This window comes from Amyelois transitella, chromosome Z, assembly GCF_032362555.1.
Source record: "Amyelois transitella isolate CPQ chromosome Z, ilAmyTran1.1, whole genome shotgun sequence".
Lineage (NCBI taxonomy): Eukaryota > Metazoa > Arthropoda > Insecta > Lepidoptera > Pyralidae > Amyelois > Amyelois transitella.
In genome coordinates this window covers 8433635-8449730 of record NC_083535.1, presented here as the reverse complement: position 1 = coordinate 8449730, position 16096 = coordinate 8433635, and the positions used below count along the sequence as shown (strand labels likewise).

Genomic DNA, 16096 nt, shown 5'->3' with positions numbered 1-16096 from the left:
ACGCTCGAGCAATCGGCTCATTCGCCACATACGCCTCGTGGGGAAAACACCACGTTTCACTTGGCAGTGCACAATGAAGGCTACCGTACTATTAGCCGGCCTCCTGGCCCTGGTCCACGCGGACACCCCAGCTAACTCCAAGGTGGTCTGCTACTACGATAGCAAGAGCTATGTTCGGGAATGTAAGTAGTATTTTCGGTTTTATGCAAAGCGATTTCTCATTTAGTTTTTTATGGTAATGTTACTTATTTTAGAGTTTGCAAATTTCGCTTTTTTCTGCACATTTAAGGTTATCGATAGGTGTACGTATAAATTGTAAAATATTCCTGAGTTCCAGAAAGCACCTAAAAGTTTCAACTACCCCCTCTTAAATTGTGCTTACAATTACTTAAGTATTATTTTTGACTGGGGGCAACTAATACCAACTAAACTAACTACCATAGAAATAAAAACATGTGATTATTTATTTCATTTTTCTGTATGGAAGCTATTAGCCTGTTGGATAATTATATTTTTGCCGACTCATAAGCTTGTTGAACTGTAGCGAATTTCACACTCGTGATTCGGACCAGACTCGTTTCGTAACTTCAGAACTTTTTATGCCATGAATAAGAGATGAACCTTTCGTTCGTTGAAGTATGTATACACGTCAAATATCATACAGAGGTTTGTTTTGTGCTATACAGACATACTTTATATGCTGGCACGTTACGTGGCACAAAAAAGAATAGAACCACTCCATCTCTTTCTCACGGATGTCGTAAAAGGCGACTAAGGGATTCAAACTTGGGATTCTTTTTTAGGCGATGGGCTAGCAACCTGTCACTGTTTGAATCTCAATTCTATCATAAAGCCAAATAGTTGAACGTGGCCATTCAGTCTTTCTAAGACTGTTGGCTCTGTCTACCCCGCAAGGGATATAGACGTGACCATATGTATGTATGTATGTTTATAAAAATACGATGTCTTTAATGGGAAACTTGGATTCAGGACTATTAAGTACTAAGTTTTGTATACTTTATATGCTATAGGTAGGTAGGTAAACATTATTAACCAAAATTGAAAAACATTTAAAAATTTGTATGATTAATTTTGTACGTCAGCTATTTTCCTCCTTTAAGTATACCTATAATGGCACTGGAATCAAGTAATGTACTTTATTGGAAATATACCTACTTACTTGTAGTAAGGAAATTATGATTAGTGAAGTAAATATACCTGCATACTTACCTACTTCTTGATGCTTATCGGTTTGATCTAGCACAATGCAATGTTTACTAAGACTATGTTTTCATAGTGAAATCATATGACTATTGTTTAGTCATGTTGGTAAACGACCGTGAATATGAATAACTTAGATACTTACTAGACAATTGTTTAAGATTATGCAAAATATAATAAATTTTCTAGTTCAATTTATTAATTATTCATCAAAACTTAAATTCGGCATTTAAGACAAATATACTTTATACAATGTATGCTGAAGATGGTGGTGTATGTATGTACCTAAGTAACTTTTTGCCTTATTACCTAAACGATGGTTCTTATAAAGTATATTATTGATATTTTCAGAGGCCTTTCCGGTTAACTTTGGTATTTTTTAAGAACATTAGGTACACTTTTGGCTTCCTGTCGGTGACATCTTTTCTCCGAAAAACAATGTTTTATGTTGAATTTTTACCATTTATTTAACAAAATACTAATGCTAAGCGCAAGAGGCTATTGACCAAAAGTAATTTTGATAGTAATGTAAAAAACGAATTCCGAAACAAAATGGCGTCAAGGTACCTATACTTGGTGCTCTTGACACGGCGACCTCGCTCGCGGCTAAGGTTTCGTTTAAGGAAAATTACCTGTGTAATTTACGATATTTTGATGCTTAAAGCAAATGGTTTCTTATTCGGTAGAATTGGGGTTATTATAAGTAAGGAACACAGGTTTTATAAAAAAACATTAGTTACAGTCAAGTTAAATTTGTAGTCGTATGCGTCTATTTTATTATTAAAATTAAAAGAGGTTTTGTTATGAACAACCTTTTACTAATTTTTATACTAAAAGCCTTATACTATTTCCAAGATTTTATGTGTTATAATACTTTTCGTTTTAGCAAAACCAGCCCATGATTTTTCGGTATGATAGTTAAATTGGTATATTTTTAGTTAACTGAATATTGTTACATTTACATGATTTCAACCTAATGGTATATAGTCTGATACTGTCGAATAAACAATGCAGATAATGTTTAATTGGTATACAGAGAAACTTATATTGACATGGCCTTAGATAACCTTTGACATGATTCAATTCTTGGAAACTGAGAAAATAAACAATAAGTTAGTAAATACCTACCTAAGAATATAATTGGACCTCATAGAACCACAAATAAAAGAATAAAAATTATTTTTGGTTCTAAAATATTACATATAGATAATATTTATCAAATAATTGGTCATTATTGGTCATTGTCATCAATGTGTTTGATCCAAAATGCCTATGCCTTCCTTAGTAGGCTAACAAGGTAGCATAGTAAGTAGTAATTTCAAAAATTTTAATTAACTAAATGTAAACAAAATTTCGCCCGCGGCTCCACCTACATGTAAAGTATCCTGTAATCCGTATGCAACATTTCTTGGAGATAGTTCAATGGTTTTCACGTGAAAGTTGGATAAACAAACACACTTTCACTTTTATAATATTAGTATGGATTATATGTTTGGAACTTGAGTTTCGTTGGGATTGGTTTAAGAGTGGATAACAATATTAATACGAGGTACTTATTCTACTCATGTGTGACAACCTTTGTAAATAGAGCATTAGATCACGTTACTATTTACGTAGTCGTTGAGGTTACATGCTTAGGTACATATTATATTACCTATGTGTTAAGTGGTTGATGTGTCGGGAACAATAGTTACTCTATTCATTCTTGTACATTAGATATTATTGTCTCTACAAAGAAGAAATTCCTAGTTTCCATGTTAGGCACTTGCCTTTCCATATTAGGTTCTTACCTACCTAGTAATTATGACTAAGTTAAGTAAATACCTATTGTCATTTTCAAATATGTATACATATTTAAATAAGATTTAAATGATAGAAATGATTGACATACGCCTTAGAAATCAGAAAAATATTAGTATTTTATCGATAGATAAATGGTGTTCGCTCTAGCGCTTAGAATACACATCTACAAGTAGTAATGGCTCCAACTTTTTTGCAACACAAATTTTACTGTAAAATTATTGTTTAAACATGCTTGTATGTATCACGTCTATATTCATACGTGGTACAATAACGAAGTAGACAGAGCCAAAAGTTTCGAAAAGACTTGAAGGCCACGTTGACGTTATATTATAAAGCAAGAGCTATAAGTCACTTACGTCTTTTATAAACATATTTCAGTTGAAGGATGCATTTTTCCAGCTAACGCGCGTATGCTGCCCCTGGATCTGGATCCTGCCCTGTCGTTCTGCTCATATCTGGTCTACGGCTATGCTGGAATCCAACCCGACACCTACAAGATGGTGCCTCTCAACGAGAACCTGGATACAGGGAAGTCGCATGACAACTACCGCGCCATAGTGAACTCCGCGCATAAACTCCCGAATTTAAAGGCGCTACTCTCTGTGGGAGGAGACGCTGATAAGGAAGACGCGGAAAAGTACAACACTTTGGTAAGTTATTGGATTTTCTTAATATATATTTTCAGGAGTATTCAGTGACGTGGAGCATTAACATACCTTGACCGAATCGGATATGTCTTAGCGAAAGGCCGTCTGTTTGTTCGTCACCTAAACCGTCGGACCGGTTCGAGTAAAATTTGGTATGCATATAGTTAAAATCCGCGTTCTAACATAGGACACATTAAAAAAAATAAAAGTAAAAATATTGATTGATACTCGCATATAGTACATCCCACTTTTCATTCCTGAAATATTTAGATTACCTTCTATATAGGTTGGTGTTTTGTAAACAGTAAATAACTAACATAACATAGGCAACTGTAACAATGAAGTGATACAATAATGAATCACACGGCTTTTACATGAATCTTATTGCGTTTTTTTTTATTTGATGAAGTCATGTTTTTGTTTGCAGTGTGCATAATAAGTACCTATTCGGTATTGTTACCTATTTGCCTCGTTTACATTTGAGACTGTTGTTACATTCATTATATTTACGTAATATAACTCGGATTCAATAAGGCCACTCCTACTTTTTCCTATGGATGTCGTAAGGCCTACTAAGGGAAAAGGCCATCAAGTGCAGCTGTTACCATGATTCAATATGGTTAACGTTCCCCTGAAAAGATAAGAGTCGCTTCGTGTAAAAATCTCAGTTACTCAATCTGGGGACATACTCAAAAGGTACATCCAGGCTTTCCTGCAAAGAGATAATAATGTGACCTGACAAATTATAAAGAAGCCTGGAATAGGCCGAATTTTTTTCCAATAGTACTAACGAATAGATTGAAATACTCGTACTTCTAGTACAATACTTTTGAAAATGAGAATATCAGAGTAATTTAAGAATCATAAGTGATACCCATTGGGGAAAACCGATATCATATTTTCCAATTTTCTTTCGGGTAAAAATGTATTGTGTACGATGTAAGTTGTTATCAAGTTAGGAAAATGGCCCTTCGGGGCGATCTGTGAGTGAATAATACATATCTCATTTACCCTTCTCATTTCTTTTAAATTTGGTCATCTTATACATTGTATTTCTATTGTTAAAGTATAAATAGGTGCACAGGTTTAAAAAGCATATTATATTAGCGTTAATAAGGCGGGTTATGTTACAAAGGTTACCAAATTTTTTATGATTTCTTGAGTGATCAATTTTCAGCAAAGTGTTATTTTAATTATGAATTAATATAAGTACAATTGAGCGTCGGTGGTCGAATTCGTAAGGTGCCCGGTTAAAATGCGTGATGAGACGAAAGGTACAGGTTCGATTCCCACCTCGGACTTGATCTTTTTATAATAGAAATCTGAATGATTAGCTTTTTGTCTACTTAAAAACATGTGACCAGTGTACGTGACGCGTGATACATATTAGTACGGTAGATTATTTAGAAAAATCTAAAAAAGTGTTGACAATATTGTTGAAATTTTTCAATCAAATCAAAAACAAGGTACTACCGATTTTAAGGAAAACCTATAATTAGATACATAAATAAAAAAACAAAAGAAGTAAGAGTCGCCAACAGTTTTTTAATTTCCCAGCTGGAGTCACCTCAAAGCCGTACAGCATTCGTGAACTCCGGAGTACTCCTGGTGCAGCAGTATGGTTTCGACGGCATCGACCTCGCGTGGCAGTTCCCCAGGATCAAGCCCAAGAAGATCCGCTCCACTTGGGGTAAATGTTCAGTAGATATTGCTATAACACAGAAAACTGACTGACTGATTCACTAAAATATTAACGCAAAGCCAAAACCGCTAGATGTAGAGAATTGAAATTTGGCATGGAATGGTCTTATGTGGCCTAGCGGCACTGAAGGTGGATATCTCCTATTCCTCTTACCACTGGAACGACTGACCGGAGAGTAAACGCCCGGTCAAAAGATAGTAAACGAACTACATAAGTGCCTACCCATTTAATAAAGTTATTAGTACATTTAAAAAGAGAAGAAAGAAAGAGGCGTAATTTTATGTATGTATGTATGTATTAGTGCATATTATACACATGGTGACCTGTTCTGGAGTTTGAACCGGCGTATCTTTGTTTCACACCCGAACGCTTCACTGGTTACGCCATCGACGCCTGCAGGGAGCCCTACTTCGGGGTTTGTAGGTAATTGTATATAGCTATTGATAGGGTTGTAAATTGTGGCCAAAATTGATGTGGTACAGCCCCCGCAGCAAAATGGCACACGCCACGTCATTTTTATCGCGCAAAAAACTATCGCTGTTTCCCTTTTCTATTCTAAGAAAGCGTTAGAGATCAGGAAGATCATTTTGAAGCCAGAACAAAAAAATCTAGTCCCATAGATAAAGAAGCAACAACATGTACAAAGTTTCTCTAACCATTTAATATTCTATAGGATCTATCTGGCACGGTGTGAAGAAAACCTTCGGAACCACTCCTGTAGACGAGAAGGAGTCTGAGCATCGCGAGGGCTTCACTGCTCTGGTCCGTGAACTGAGATCTGCTCTGAATGCCGTCAGGCCGAACATGCAGCTTTCAGTCACTATCCTACCTAATGTTAATGCCTCAGGTAAGTCTTTCAGTTTTCAGGTAAGTCTTTCAGTTTTCAGATGTTCCACCAGACCAGGAAAGGCGCTGGATTTATTTTTTGTTTTCTCCCAATTTTTATCTACAGTATGGTGATACATAAACAATATTTTTTTGTCCATTTCATCTCGTGTCTCATAAATTCTCATATACCTTACCAAAATCTATCTTATTGCAGTGTACATAGATGTGCCTTCGATGGTAAATCTCGTGGACTTCTTCAACATCGAATCTTTCGACTACTACACTCCAGAACGTAACCCTAAGGAGGCTGACTACGCTTCGCCGACCTACACGCCCCAAGGCCGCAACCCTCTCTTGAATACAGATGCAGCTGTATCATATTTGTAAGTAATCTGATTATATTTGGTTAGTTTTGGTTAATAAACTCCCTCATCTTGTCTTTATTTTTAAAGGCGACACAATATTCATAAGACATTAAGGCCAATTTTTTGATGAAACTTAAAATATGCTACTCAGCCCAAGTTATCTGATATCATTTAGATATATATTATGTTTGCATGTCTAAATGACCACTTTTTTAATTTGATCAAGCAGATATGTACCTATTTTATTCCACAAAAATTCCACACAATGTTACCAATTACTGTAGATATCTATGAATATTAAAAAACCCCATTTCGATAGTTTCAATCACAATTATGCCATTTTTTTGCTTAATGCATATTTATTTTAAAATTCCGTTTCTTTACTAAAGTTTAATAAATTTTTAGCCTGCAAAGCGGTGCTCCTAGTGGTAAAATCATTGTTGGTATTTCCACCATCGGTCGCACGTGGAAGTTGGACTCAGACAGTGAGATCGCTGGAGTGCCCCCACTACACGCCGATGGCCCTGGAGAAGCAGGTAATATTGTAACTTAATATACATCCATACCATTTTATGACGTTATTTCAATACAATTATAGTCTGAGTCCTACTGAACTGAATGTGGCGTTTGAATCTTTTTGAGTAGGTTGGCTACTAGGTTACCCCGTTATTAATGAGTTAGCTTTTTTCAGTGTTTCCTATTCTGTCAGAGTTTACTATTAATTATTGTACAAGTTATTAATTTTAAGTTGATTCTATGTTATTGATAGACAGTATTTTTCAATAGGTCCTTACACTAAGACTGAAGGTCTCCTCAGTTACCCAGAAGTCTGCGCCAAGCTCATCAACCCTAATCACCAGAAGGGCATGAGGCCACATCTGAGAAAGGTCAACGACCCAAGTGAACGTTTCGGTAAGAATTGACAGTCTTGATCGTTGATGGTGAAGTATATTTGACTATGTTGGTGGTGAACTAGGTATACAAAATTTTCCTAATGACGGTTACTCATAATTTGCGAAGTTTGGTTATACTTGGTTTTTTACTATAGACAACCGTTTATAGTAAAATAATAGTGGAACCTTGTAGTTCTTGCCTTTGGTATTATTCGTGGAAGTATAATATTTTAATCTTTGTGTAAAAAATCTGACTGGGCTTTGTGCTTGTAAAAATTAAAGGGCCTTAAAATTGCACCGTTACGTTGATTTGAAAAAATCAACGCCATTGTTTACTTTTCAGAGAAAAAACAGAAAAATAAAGAAAGGCCATTAACTAAGGACGCCGATTTGACTAATCCATTCGGTTGGTACCATTTAAAGGCTTTGGCTTTTGCTTACTAATAAACAATCAATAGTTACACCTAATGAAATTCCGTAAGCCATGAATGATTTGTGTTTAATTTATAGAAATAAAATTTAACACTGTAGTGACAGAATAACTCGTATTTTTAACAAAACAAAACGTTTCGCCTTCCCTTCTGTTTTGTTCTTGAGATATGCTAATAATTTCTATAAAGGTTATTTTTTTCTATTTTGCGGAGCGGACTTCATTTACTGCCTTAATACAAGCTAACTGCACAATTGTTTATTTTATTCTTTTAACTTTCATCGGAGTCCTTTTTTATTTCGTGACGAAAATAAAAGAATTTTAATTACTATAAAGTGTTACAGACGAGTTACATGTTATTCTGAATAGAATAATTTACAGGAACATACGCTTTCCGCCTCCCTGACGACAGTGGAGAAGGCGGTCTCTGGGTGAGCTACGAAGATCCCGACACAGCTGGCAAGAAGGCCAACTACGTCAAGTAAGTTGTCCTTTATGTCATGTTCAAAGAAATGCCCCCAATTTGTTGATTAATAAAAATGAAAACGTCTCCACATGACTCTAAGCATTTCCTGAATGATTGAATATAGGTACGTCGTGGAAAAATGTCGATGATTAAACTAAGTGGGTTTTCATAAAATCATAACAGTAGCTAAAAACGAAAAATTTTGGTAACTGATCAGCTCATCATCCAATTTGTATGGGAGTGTAAAAAAAATAACTTTAAGTTAGTTGTTTTTATACACTATCCAAACATACTGTGTAGAATAAAAATTTATGTTGTAGTTCTATATCCCTTGCGGGCTAGGCAGAGCCAACTCTCTTGAAAAGACTTAAAGGCCACGTTTAGTTTGATTTGTGATGGAATTGAGATTTATTTAAATAGTAACAGGTTGCTAGCCCATCGCCTTTTACGACACCCATGGGAGAGATATGGAGTGGTTCTTTTCTAAATGGTCCGTCACTTGGGAGGTATACCATGTGGTAAACGTCAGAGGTCCGTCTTGTCTTGTTTTTCATTAAAAATTTGGTTGGAGTTTAGCCTCAGATAAATAAATGTTAGGTACATTTTTATTGTATTGTACTATTATTTCTGTACATAAAATCATTTCCTTTTCATCAAAAGTATATACTTATCCTCATATAAATATATTTTCTATGTAAGGTAAGGCCTTGAGGTCCATCACGGAAAACCTTTTCTCATTGATAATAAAATTCACGAATGAATAAACCTGTTTGGGTGTATATTGTGAGGCCCCACTTCATTCAAGATAGAATAGTTCCGGTACTTTTTAGGGAACTACCTACGTATCTACTAAAATAGATTTTGCTGTTGACCAATTTTGTCCGCAAGGTACAATACCTCGCCATTAACCTTTGGCCCTAAGTATAATTTTTGTTTATTTCTACAGACTGGCTTAATGCCATATTACATAGTCTTCCAGTCGAATCTTTGGACAAAAATTGAGATGATGTACCTTCTGGCTATGTATACAACCCGAATCTTAGAAAGTTACGCACCTCGCGCCTAATCCTTGCTCCGTTAACTCTTTCTTTATTACCTACCAGTTCTCTTTAGATGGTTACCTCAGTCTCCTCTCCTTAATTCAAAAGGTTTTGTCAATATTCAATATCGTGTTATAATTTCACAGGACAAAGAAACTTGGAGGTGTATCTATAGTAGATTTATCAATGGACGACTTCCGGGGTCTCTGCAATGGAGAGAAGTACCCCATACTCCGTGCTGCCAAATACAGGCTGTAAATCGTATTCTTATGTAACATATATTAAAGTACAAGTTACTAATCAAACTTTGCCATTTACTGAAATTAAAAATAGGAATTGTATAAGGAACTGTAATAAATAATAAATTTTAAGAAATATTGTGTTTTTCTTTTGATTACTTTACTAGGTAAAGGGTATTTACTCAAAAAAAATCTGGTAGATAAATGGCTTGGGTATATGTATCACAAAAGATCTCCAAGTTTTGCAGAGGTAGTTTTGGAAAAGTACCTTTGAGTATCGACAATAAATATAAACGATCTCCCCTAAGTGTTTTATTGTCGGTTATTATGTTTTGAGGTTTAATGCCTTTGGGTTTTATCAAAGGAGGTAGTTTTACTACAATTTTGATCTATATGTCAAATAAAAATTGTCATTGATTGATGTAATACGACATGATCTAAATTTGTGACAATAATTATTTTCGTCAACTTATGTTCACCAAAAATTAAAGTGTTCTCTAACTTTGTACGACTTCAGAAACATGTTTGCGCACCAATTAATAGGTTCGTTAGCCCGCCCGCCGGCACGAACACTGTATGTACCAACAGCAATCTACGCCAAACACTCTCCTGTGTGCCCTGTAGGCAAAGGTGGGTCCAAAGGAAGCCCCTCGGCAGGGGGTTCCAAAGGAGGGGGATTAAAACGACGTCTCACATCGGGTAAAGTACGTTTAGCATTCATCCCCGAAGAATGGTTCCAATTTTTTCATTCGAAGACTGGAGTTTCTGGGCCGTATGTTTTTGGCTTGGCTGTTGCTAATTATTGCCTTAGCAAGGAAATTTATGTCATGGAGCATGAGTATTACCTCGGTTTATCTATATTTATAGTTATAGCTCTAGTACATAAAAATTTAGGGCCAGCCATAGCAGCCACTTTGGACAAAGAAGTCGACGATAGAGTAAATGAGCTGGAAAGCGGTAGAAAACTCGAAAAGGATTATCATGAACAAACAATTAAATCTGCAAAAGATGCCCAATGGAGAGCAGAAGGGCAAAAGCTTCTGATGGATGCTAAGAAGGAAAACATTGCGATGCAATTAGAAGCTATTTATAGGGAGAGAATGATGCACGTTTATAAAATGGTAAGAGGGCGTATGGACTATCATTTAAAGAGATACCAATCGGAAGCCCGAATACATCAAAAATGGATGATTGGGTGGATACTAGAAAATGTACAAAAGTCTATAACACCAGAGTTTGAGAAACAGGCTTTAGATAGAGCTATTCAAGATTTAGCTACCGCAGCGAGCCAGGCTAATAAATAGAATAGAAACGACGAGAGTCTTATTGTCTGATACTTAATTATTATTGTAATATGGAGTTGTCAATTTGTTTAAAAAATTCAATTTGTGTAAAATTTATTTGAGTAAACACTATAGATTTTTTTAAATATTTTTTTATCTGATTAGTATAAATTTTAATTAATTTAATTGTCAATAAAAAGTAGTCCTTCTTATAAATAATCGTATTCGTAACATTTTATTTAACATATTATCTTTTTGTATTTAAAACCTGTATGTAAAACAGTAATTTTGGAGCTTCTCCGAGTTGGATCATCCCAAGAGAGTCTGATATATGTATTACTTATTTTGTAAGTGCTATAAGTGTGTACTGTCTATTTCTGTGATCCTGTCAAAAGCAGCAGCCAAGCTCAGCCTGGATCATGGTTGTTACTCGTCCATCAAAAATAAATGAAGGAGTGATCTTATTGTAAGGATGACATAAATTTAGACCGAAGTAACATTAAAGGAACGAAAGTCAATTAATACGATCTATCCCATTAGTTCATTTGAGTTCCCGGAGGATCCTAACCTGGCTGAGAACCTGAATATTGTTTGAGTATGATCACCATTATTGTGTAACTGTAGGGAGGACGTAGATTGTCAGAGTTAATATTGTTAATGTTTTTGTCCAAAAATGATTTCCTGTTGTGATTATAACCAAAGATTTTACGATTATTGCAATGAAACTGATCGCGCACTTTGATTGTTACTGCGTAGCAAAATGTACATAGAAAGTATATTTATTGTATTCATGTTTCATACGAGGACTATTTTCAGTCGTTTGTTAGGAGAACCCAAGGAAGAAGCGACAACTGAACCAAGTGAGTTCAAAGCTTAGAGTAACAATTTAATTATAAATTAGTTTGAAGTGTATTATTGAGCCCCTTTTGGCCTAAAATACGAGTATAAAGAACTGAAATATATAATAGTCTCATAAGACTTGCGACTATGGTTCTGTTTTTTTTTTTGTATTTATGTATGTATAACTCCTAACTTATGTTTTCAGTGGATATACAAAAGTTGGGTTATGAGGAATGGTGTAGGTTTCAGCCAAATGAGTATGATTGTGGTGAGAAAGGGATCCTACACAGTAACTGGTAAGCTGACATCTTTCTCGTCTCCATTTCAGATTTTCCTCTTTAATTACATAGTTCCTTATTTCTAATATGCATGAAACAACCTAATTAAGAAACTATTGGTGTGTAAAAGGGTTAAAAAAGGAGATGAAGATGAAATGATATCTTATGCAAAGAAATGAAGAGGTAAATCAAAAATAAAAACATTCCAATATTAAAGAAAGACGATTAGTAGGTATTTTTATATTTATGTAATTTTTAAGTTAACAAAAATCTCAACATTACTAGACCGATCTTAAATGTTTTTTTCACACATATGAAATGGATCTCCAGGAGTAACATAATTAAAGCGAAGCCTATGCAATAGTAGCCTAGTATCAAATAAAACATTCAAGCTATCCTCATGTCCACCAATAGTGATACCACTAAAGGCAGGATGTTTTGAAAATTAGCCTAGTAAATTATATTTTTTCATCAGGTATTATTATGACATAAAATTTGGAGACTGCAAAGTGACCCCCATAGTCGGAGATTGCAATGAAAATCGAAACGCTTTTGCGTCTTTTAGTCGTTGTAAAGAAGCGTGTAGAGGTAAGCATTTTAGAGGCAAGCGCTGTCACCCAGGGAACTGAAACTAAAAAATAAGTGACACAGATATGAATAATGGAATCATCTTTCGTGTAACTCTCTCATCTATGCCTATTCCCAGTCCACCTCTATACAATGGGACCTGGAGGCTACCTCCCGCCTTTTTGTGCCTATAAAGGTTTAAAAATCAGGTACTTTTATTTCGATCCGTTTAACTTGATATTAAAAATTCTACTTCTTAATTCTCCGCATTGGCGGATCTTACTCGATGTTCGGGATCAATGTGGATATCTCGATATTCCCATGTAAAATTCTCAACTGTGTGCTTTTAATGTCAGTGTATTTTTAGAAAAACTTGATTGGGGTGGTATTGCTAAAATATATTTTGTCTTATCTTCTTTTGTCTTATCCTTTGTTTCGCTTACTCTGCAGTTCACCTAAGAAATAGAAAGAGGCAATGATTCCTGAGTAGGGTACCAGATGAATCTGTTAATAAAATTATAAATTGTATCTGTATTGGAAGGTGGGTGATCGTACTACTGGACATATTGGACATATCTCTTACTATTTACGAGTATCTTACGGTTACTTTATTTTGTTTCATATTAATTAAGTACGATATTTTTTTAGTCGAGGCGATACATTAAATTTATTGTAGGTTTTACTCATGTAGGTGCATCACACGTAATCCTACAAAACTGTATAAATGAACTGCTAATCAATTTATCTTATTATTTAAATTTTAGAGGCCGCCTCACATCCCCTACGAAATAATTATACAGACAATGTGTCCTGCCGTTTACAGTTTGATTTTGGGGCATGTGACGAATATCATCCTATGTAAGTAATGGCCCGTGCAGCGTGCCACGGACTGCGTCCGACCTAGGTGGCACGCTGCACTGCGCCGTTTAATTACACACGTTCAACGCAGTCTGTCCGAGTCGGTCAGACGTAGGTCGGACGAAGTCGCCGGCACTCTGCACGGGCCCTTATAACTAATATAGCATCATGCTTTTTCTCGCATGTGTATAGGCAGATACTGCAATTTATTTTTGCTTCATCCATTCTTCATGCAAGCTCGTCGGCTTAGGGTACTCTTGACCTGCCCATTGCCAGGATTTCCTCGATTTGTTTAAAGTAAGTTAAGATATTTACTTTCTGTTACACCCATTTTATGATTTTAGTCAGTATCTTGGAAAACTCACAAGTCATTCGTACAGTTTGTTGATTGAAAAAAATACCTCCATTATTCAAGGTAAAAGTTATCTTTGTTTTGTATTGATTATTTATTTATGAGAGTATTGAAGAACTATTTAGATTAACCTTAACGTTAAGTGGAAGTGTGTTTTTTCTCTTAAATGTTAAGTCGATTATAAAATATGATTAAGATAGGTGCTCTGTAGACGCAAAACTATTATTCTGATTTCCTTGCTCATTCACCATTAACAAATACGAAAGTCAGAAATCTGACCGATTTTGACATAGTAACTGTAAGTACTTATCAAAATCAATAAATTTATTAGCCGAGATTTTATTGTTACATATTATATTGATTAATACTTTTTTTCTGAAATTCTCTACGAGATCCATGCCCTGGGCAGAAGCTGGCAATCCCTTTGTGCTATCTATAAATTTATTTTCGTAACGTTACAGGTGGTATTACGATGTGTCTTCGCGAACTTGCAGAGGGTTCTCTTACAGCGGGTGTGGCGGAAACCGCAATAGATTCCTGACCAATCAGGATTGCACTACCGCATGTTTGCCTAACGTCGAATATACACCGTATCGAATTTTTAAATAAAGTTTAATTCACTTCAAATGCAAGTGCCAAATCGCATTTGATTCCCATCTATCTAACTACTACTTTTAGCGCTGACAGACGACAGATTTTCTTCTTATTCCTGGCGTTAATCTGTGTAGCCCAGGTCCAACCCCTCTGCAGAGCAGCTCGGTGTGCACATTTTGATTATGATTGAGTAATTCAGGATTCATTTGTAAAGTTATGTAAATTGCTTTGCTAACTGATGCTCTTCTCTTGGTCCTATGACCAATGTGTGTCTATACACACTCATCAAGATGGATGTGTAATCATGATCAGTCTCTTTCAAAAACAGACGGGACGGGAGTCGCTTGGTGTAGAAACCCGACCTTCCAAATACAGTATCATGGTCATAGACAAATCCAGGACTCCTCTTCAGAGATATGAGGACGCTATTAGGTCTATCTCCAGTAAGATGCGGAACGTATGTTTAGCCTTCCTGATACTGCACTCCTCATGGAATATAATGGGAGCATCCCATAGAAAACGCTGTTCAGGCACGCCAGATTCAATGGGTTATTATGAACATTATACAAAATGTCGTGTTTTAATAATATCTAATATTAAATATATTATTGCATATATCACGTTTTCAATCCTTACGGGGTAGACAGAACCAACAGTTTCGAAAAGATTCAAAAGTATAATTACAATAAAAATTACAATGTCGAGTAATTACTAATTATTATTATACCTACCTTAATATAGGTAGGTTTATTTTGAATTCACCTCTTCTAAGAAACCAAATGAAAACGGAAATAAAGTCACAAGAAAAGTCATCTTCCCTTAGTCTTCGCCTAACACTGTAAAATTGGTTATGGAATCCATAATCCAATCCATCTATGCTATGGATGGGTTACCTAACGTGCCAAGAGCGTATTAATAATAGATAGTAATTCTTTTTCGACTTTACATAATAAAATATGTAACAATGGAAAAATCGGAATTTACAAAAAATAATAATATCCAGTAGAATAAAAAGAATTGTTAATTTAATTACTCTAAATATGAGGACTTTGATTATTTTTTGAATTATTAATGTACCTATAAGAAACCGATTCTAAAAATGAAGCTTAGAACTTACGTAATCCTCGGACAGTGTTTCATATTTCTCTAAATTAACCTCTATGTAAAGGGGAATTCACGAAAACGATGATGATTATAGGGTTTGGTAAAGGGTCAGGTCAAGAGTACTCGAAACCGCCGAGCTTGCGTGAAGAGAGTTATGAATGTGGATAAAGCGAAAGAGGTATGCAGAGATCGTGGCAAGTGGAAAGATGTAGTCTCTGCCTACCCCTCCGGGAAAGAGGTGTGATTTTATGTATGTATGATGGGGTTTGAAGTAGATAAAAGAAATACTACATAAAACTTACTATCAAAACTAAGTAGTAACAAAAAAAAAATTAGTCAGCAAAGATTAAATTTGCGTTTTACGATTATGGAAATCAATTAAAATTGTGATCAATCACTTAAAAAGTTACTTGATACCAAAATGTACATAGAAAGTCTAACTATAATTGTATTTTTTCTAACACAGTGTATTTCTAATCGTTTATTAGGAGAAATTCAATATGAAACTACTGAAGGAAGTACGTAAGTTAAAAGATTTTTAAGACCAAAAATTTGTTTTATCTTCCCTGTTATTAGATCGGTATGA

The 16096-nt window shown here is 35.2% G+C and overlaps 3 protein-coding genes across 3 annotated transcripts; all 3 read left to right on the top strand.

Moving 5' to 3' along the window:
• On the top strand, positions 1-9770 carry LOC106133980 (chitinase-like protein EN03). The gene is made up of 9 exons (XM_013333909.2): positions 1-182; positions 3424-3674; positions 5229-5361; positions 6047-6220; positions 6416-6584; positions 6972-7102; positions 7353-7478; positions 8271-8370; positions 9542-9770. The coding sequence occupies exons 1-9, from the start codon at positions 74-76 to the stop codon at positions 9651-9653; spliced, it is 1305 nt and encodes a 434-aa protein (XP_013189363.1). The 5' UTR covers positions 1-73; the 3' UTR covers positions 9654-9770.
• A 385-nt stretch (positions 9771-10155) lies between these two features.
• On the top strand, positions 10156-10938 carry LOC106133785 (ATP synthase subunit b, mitochondrial-like). Its single transcript, XM_013333618.2, has one exon. It carries the CDS (start codon positions 10156-10158, stop codon positions 10936-10938), a length of 783 nt encoding a protein of 260 aa, XP_013189072.2.
• Positions 10939-11677: 739 nt separating this feature from the next.
• Positions 11678-14421, top strand: LOC132903983 (amblin-like). Its single transcript, XM_060953805.1, has 5 exons — positions 11678-11777; positions 11963-12053; positions 12511-12623; positions 13367-13460; positions 14274-14421. Exons 1-5 carry the CDS (start codon positions 11678-11680, stop codon positions 14419-14421), a joined length of 546 nt encoding a protein of 181 aa, XP_060809788.1.
• Positions 14422-16096: the final 1675 nt, after the last annotated feature.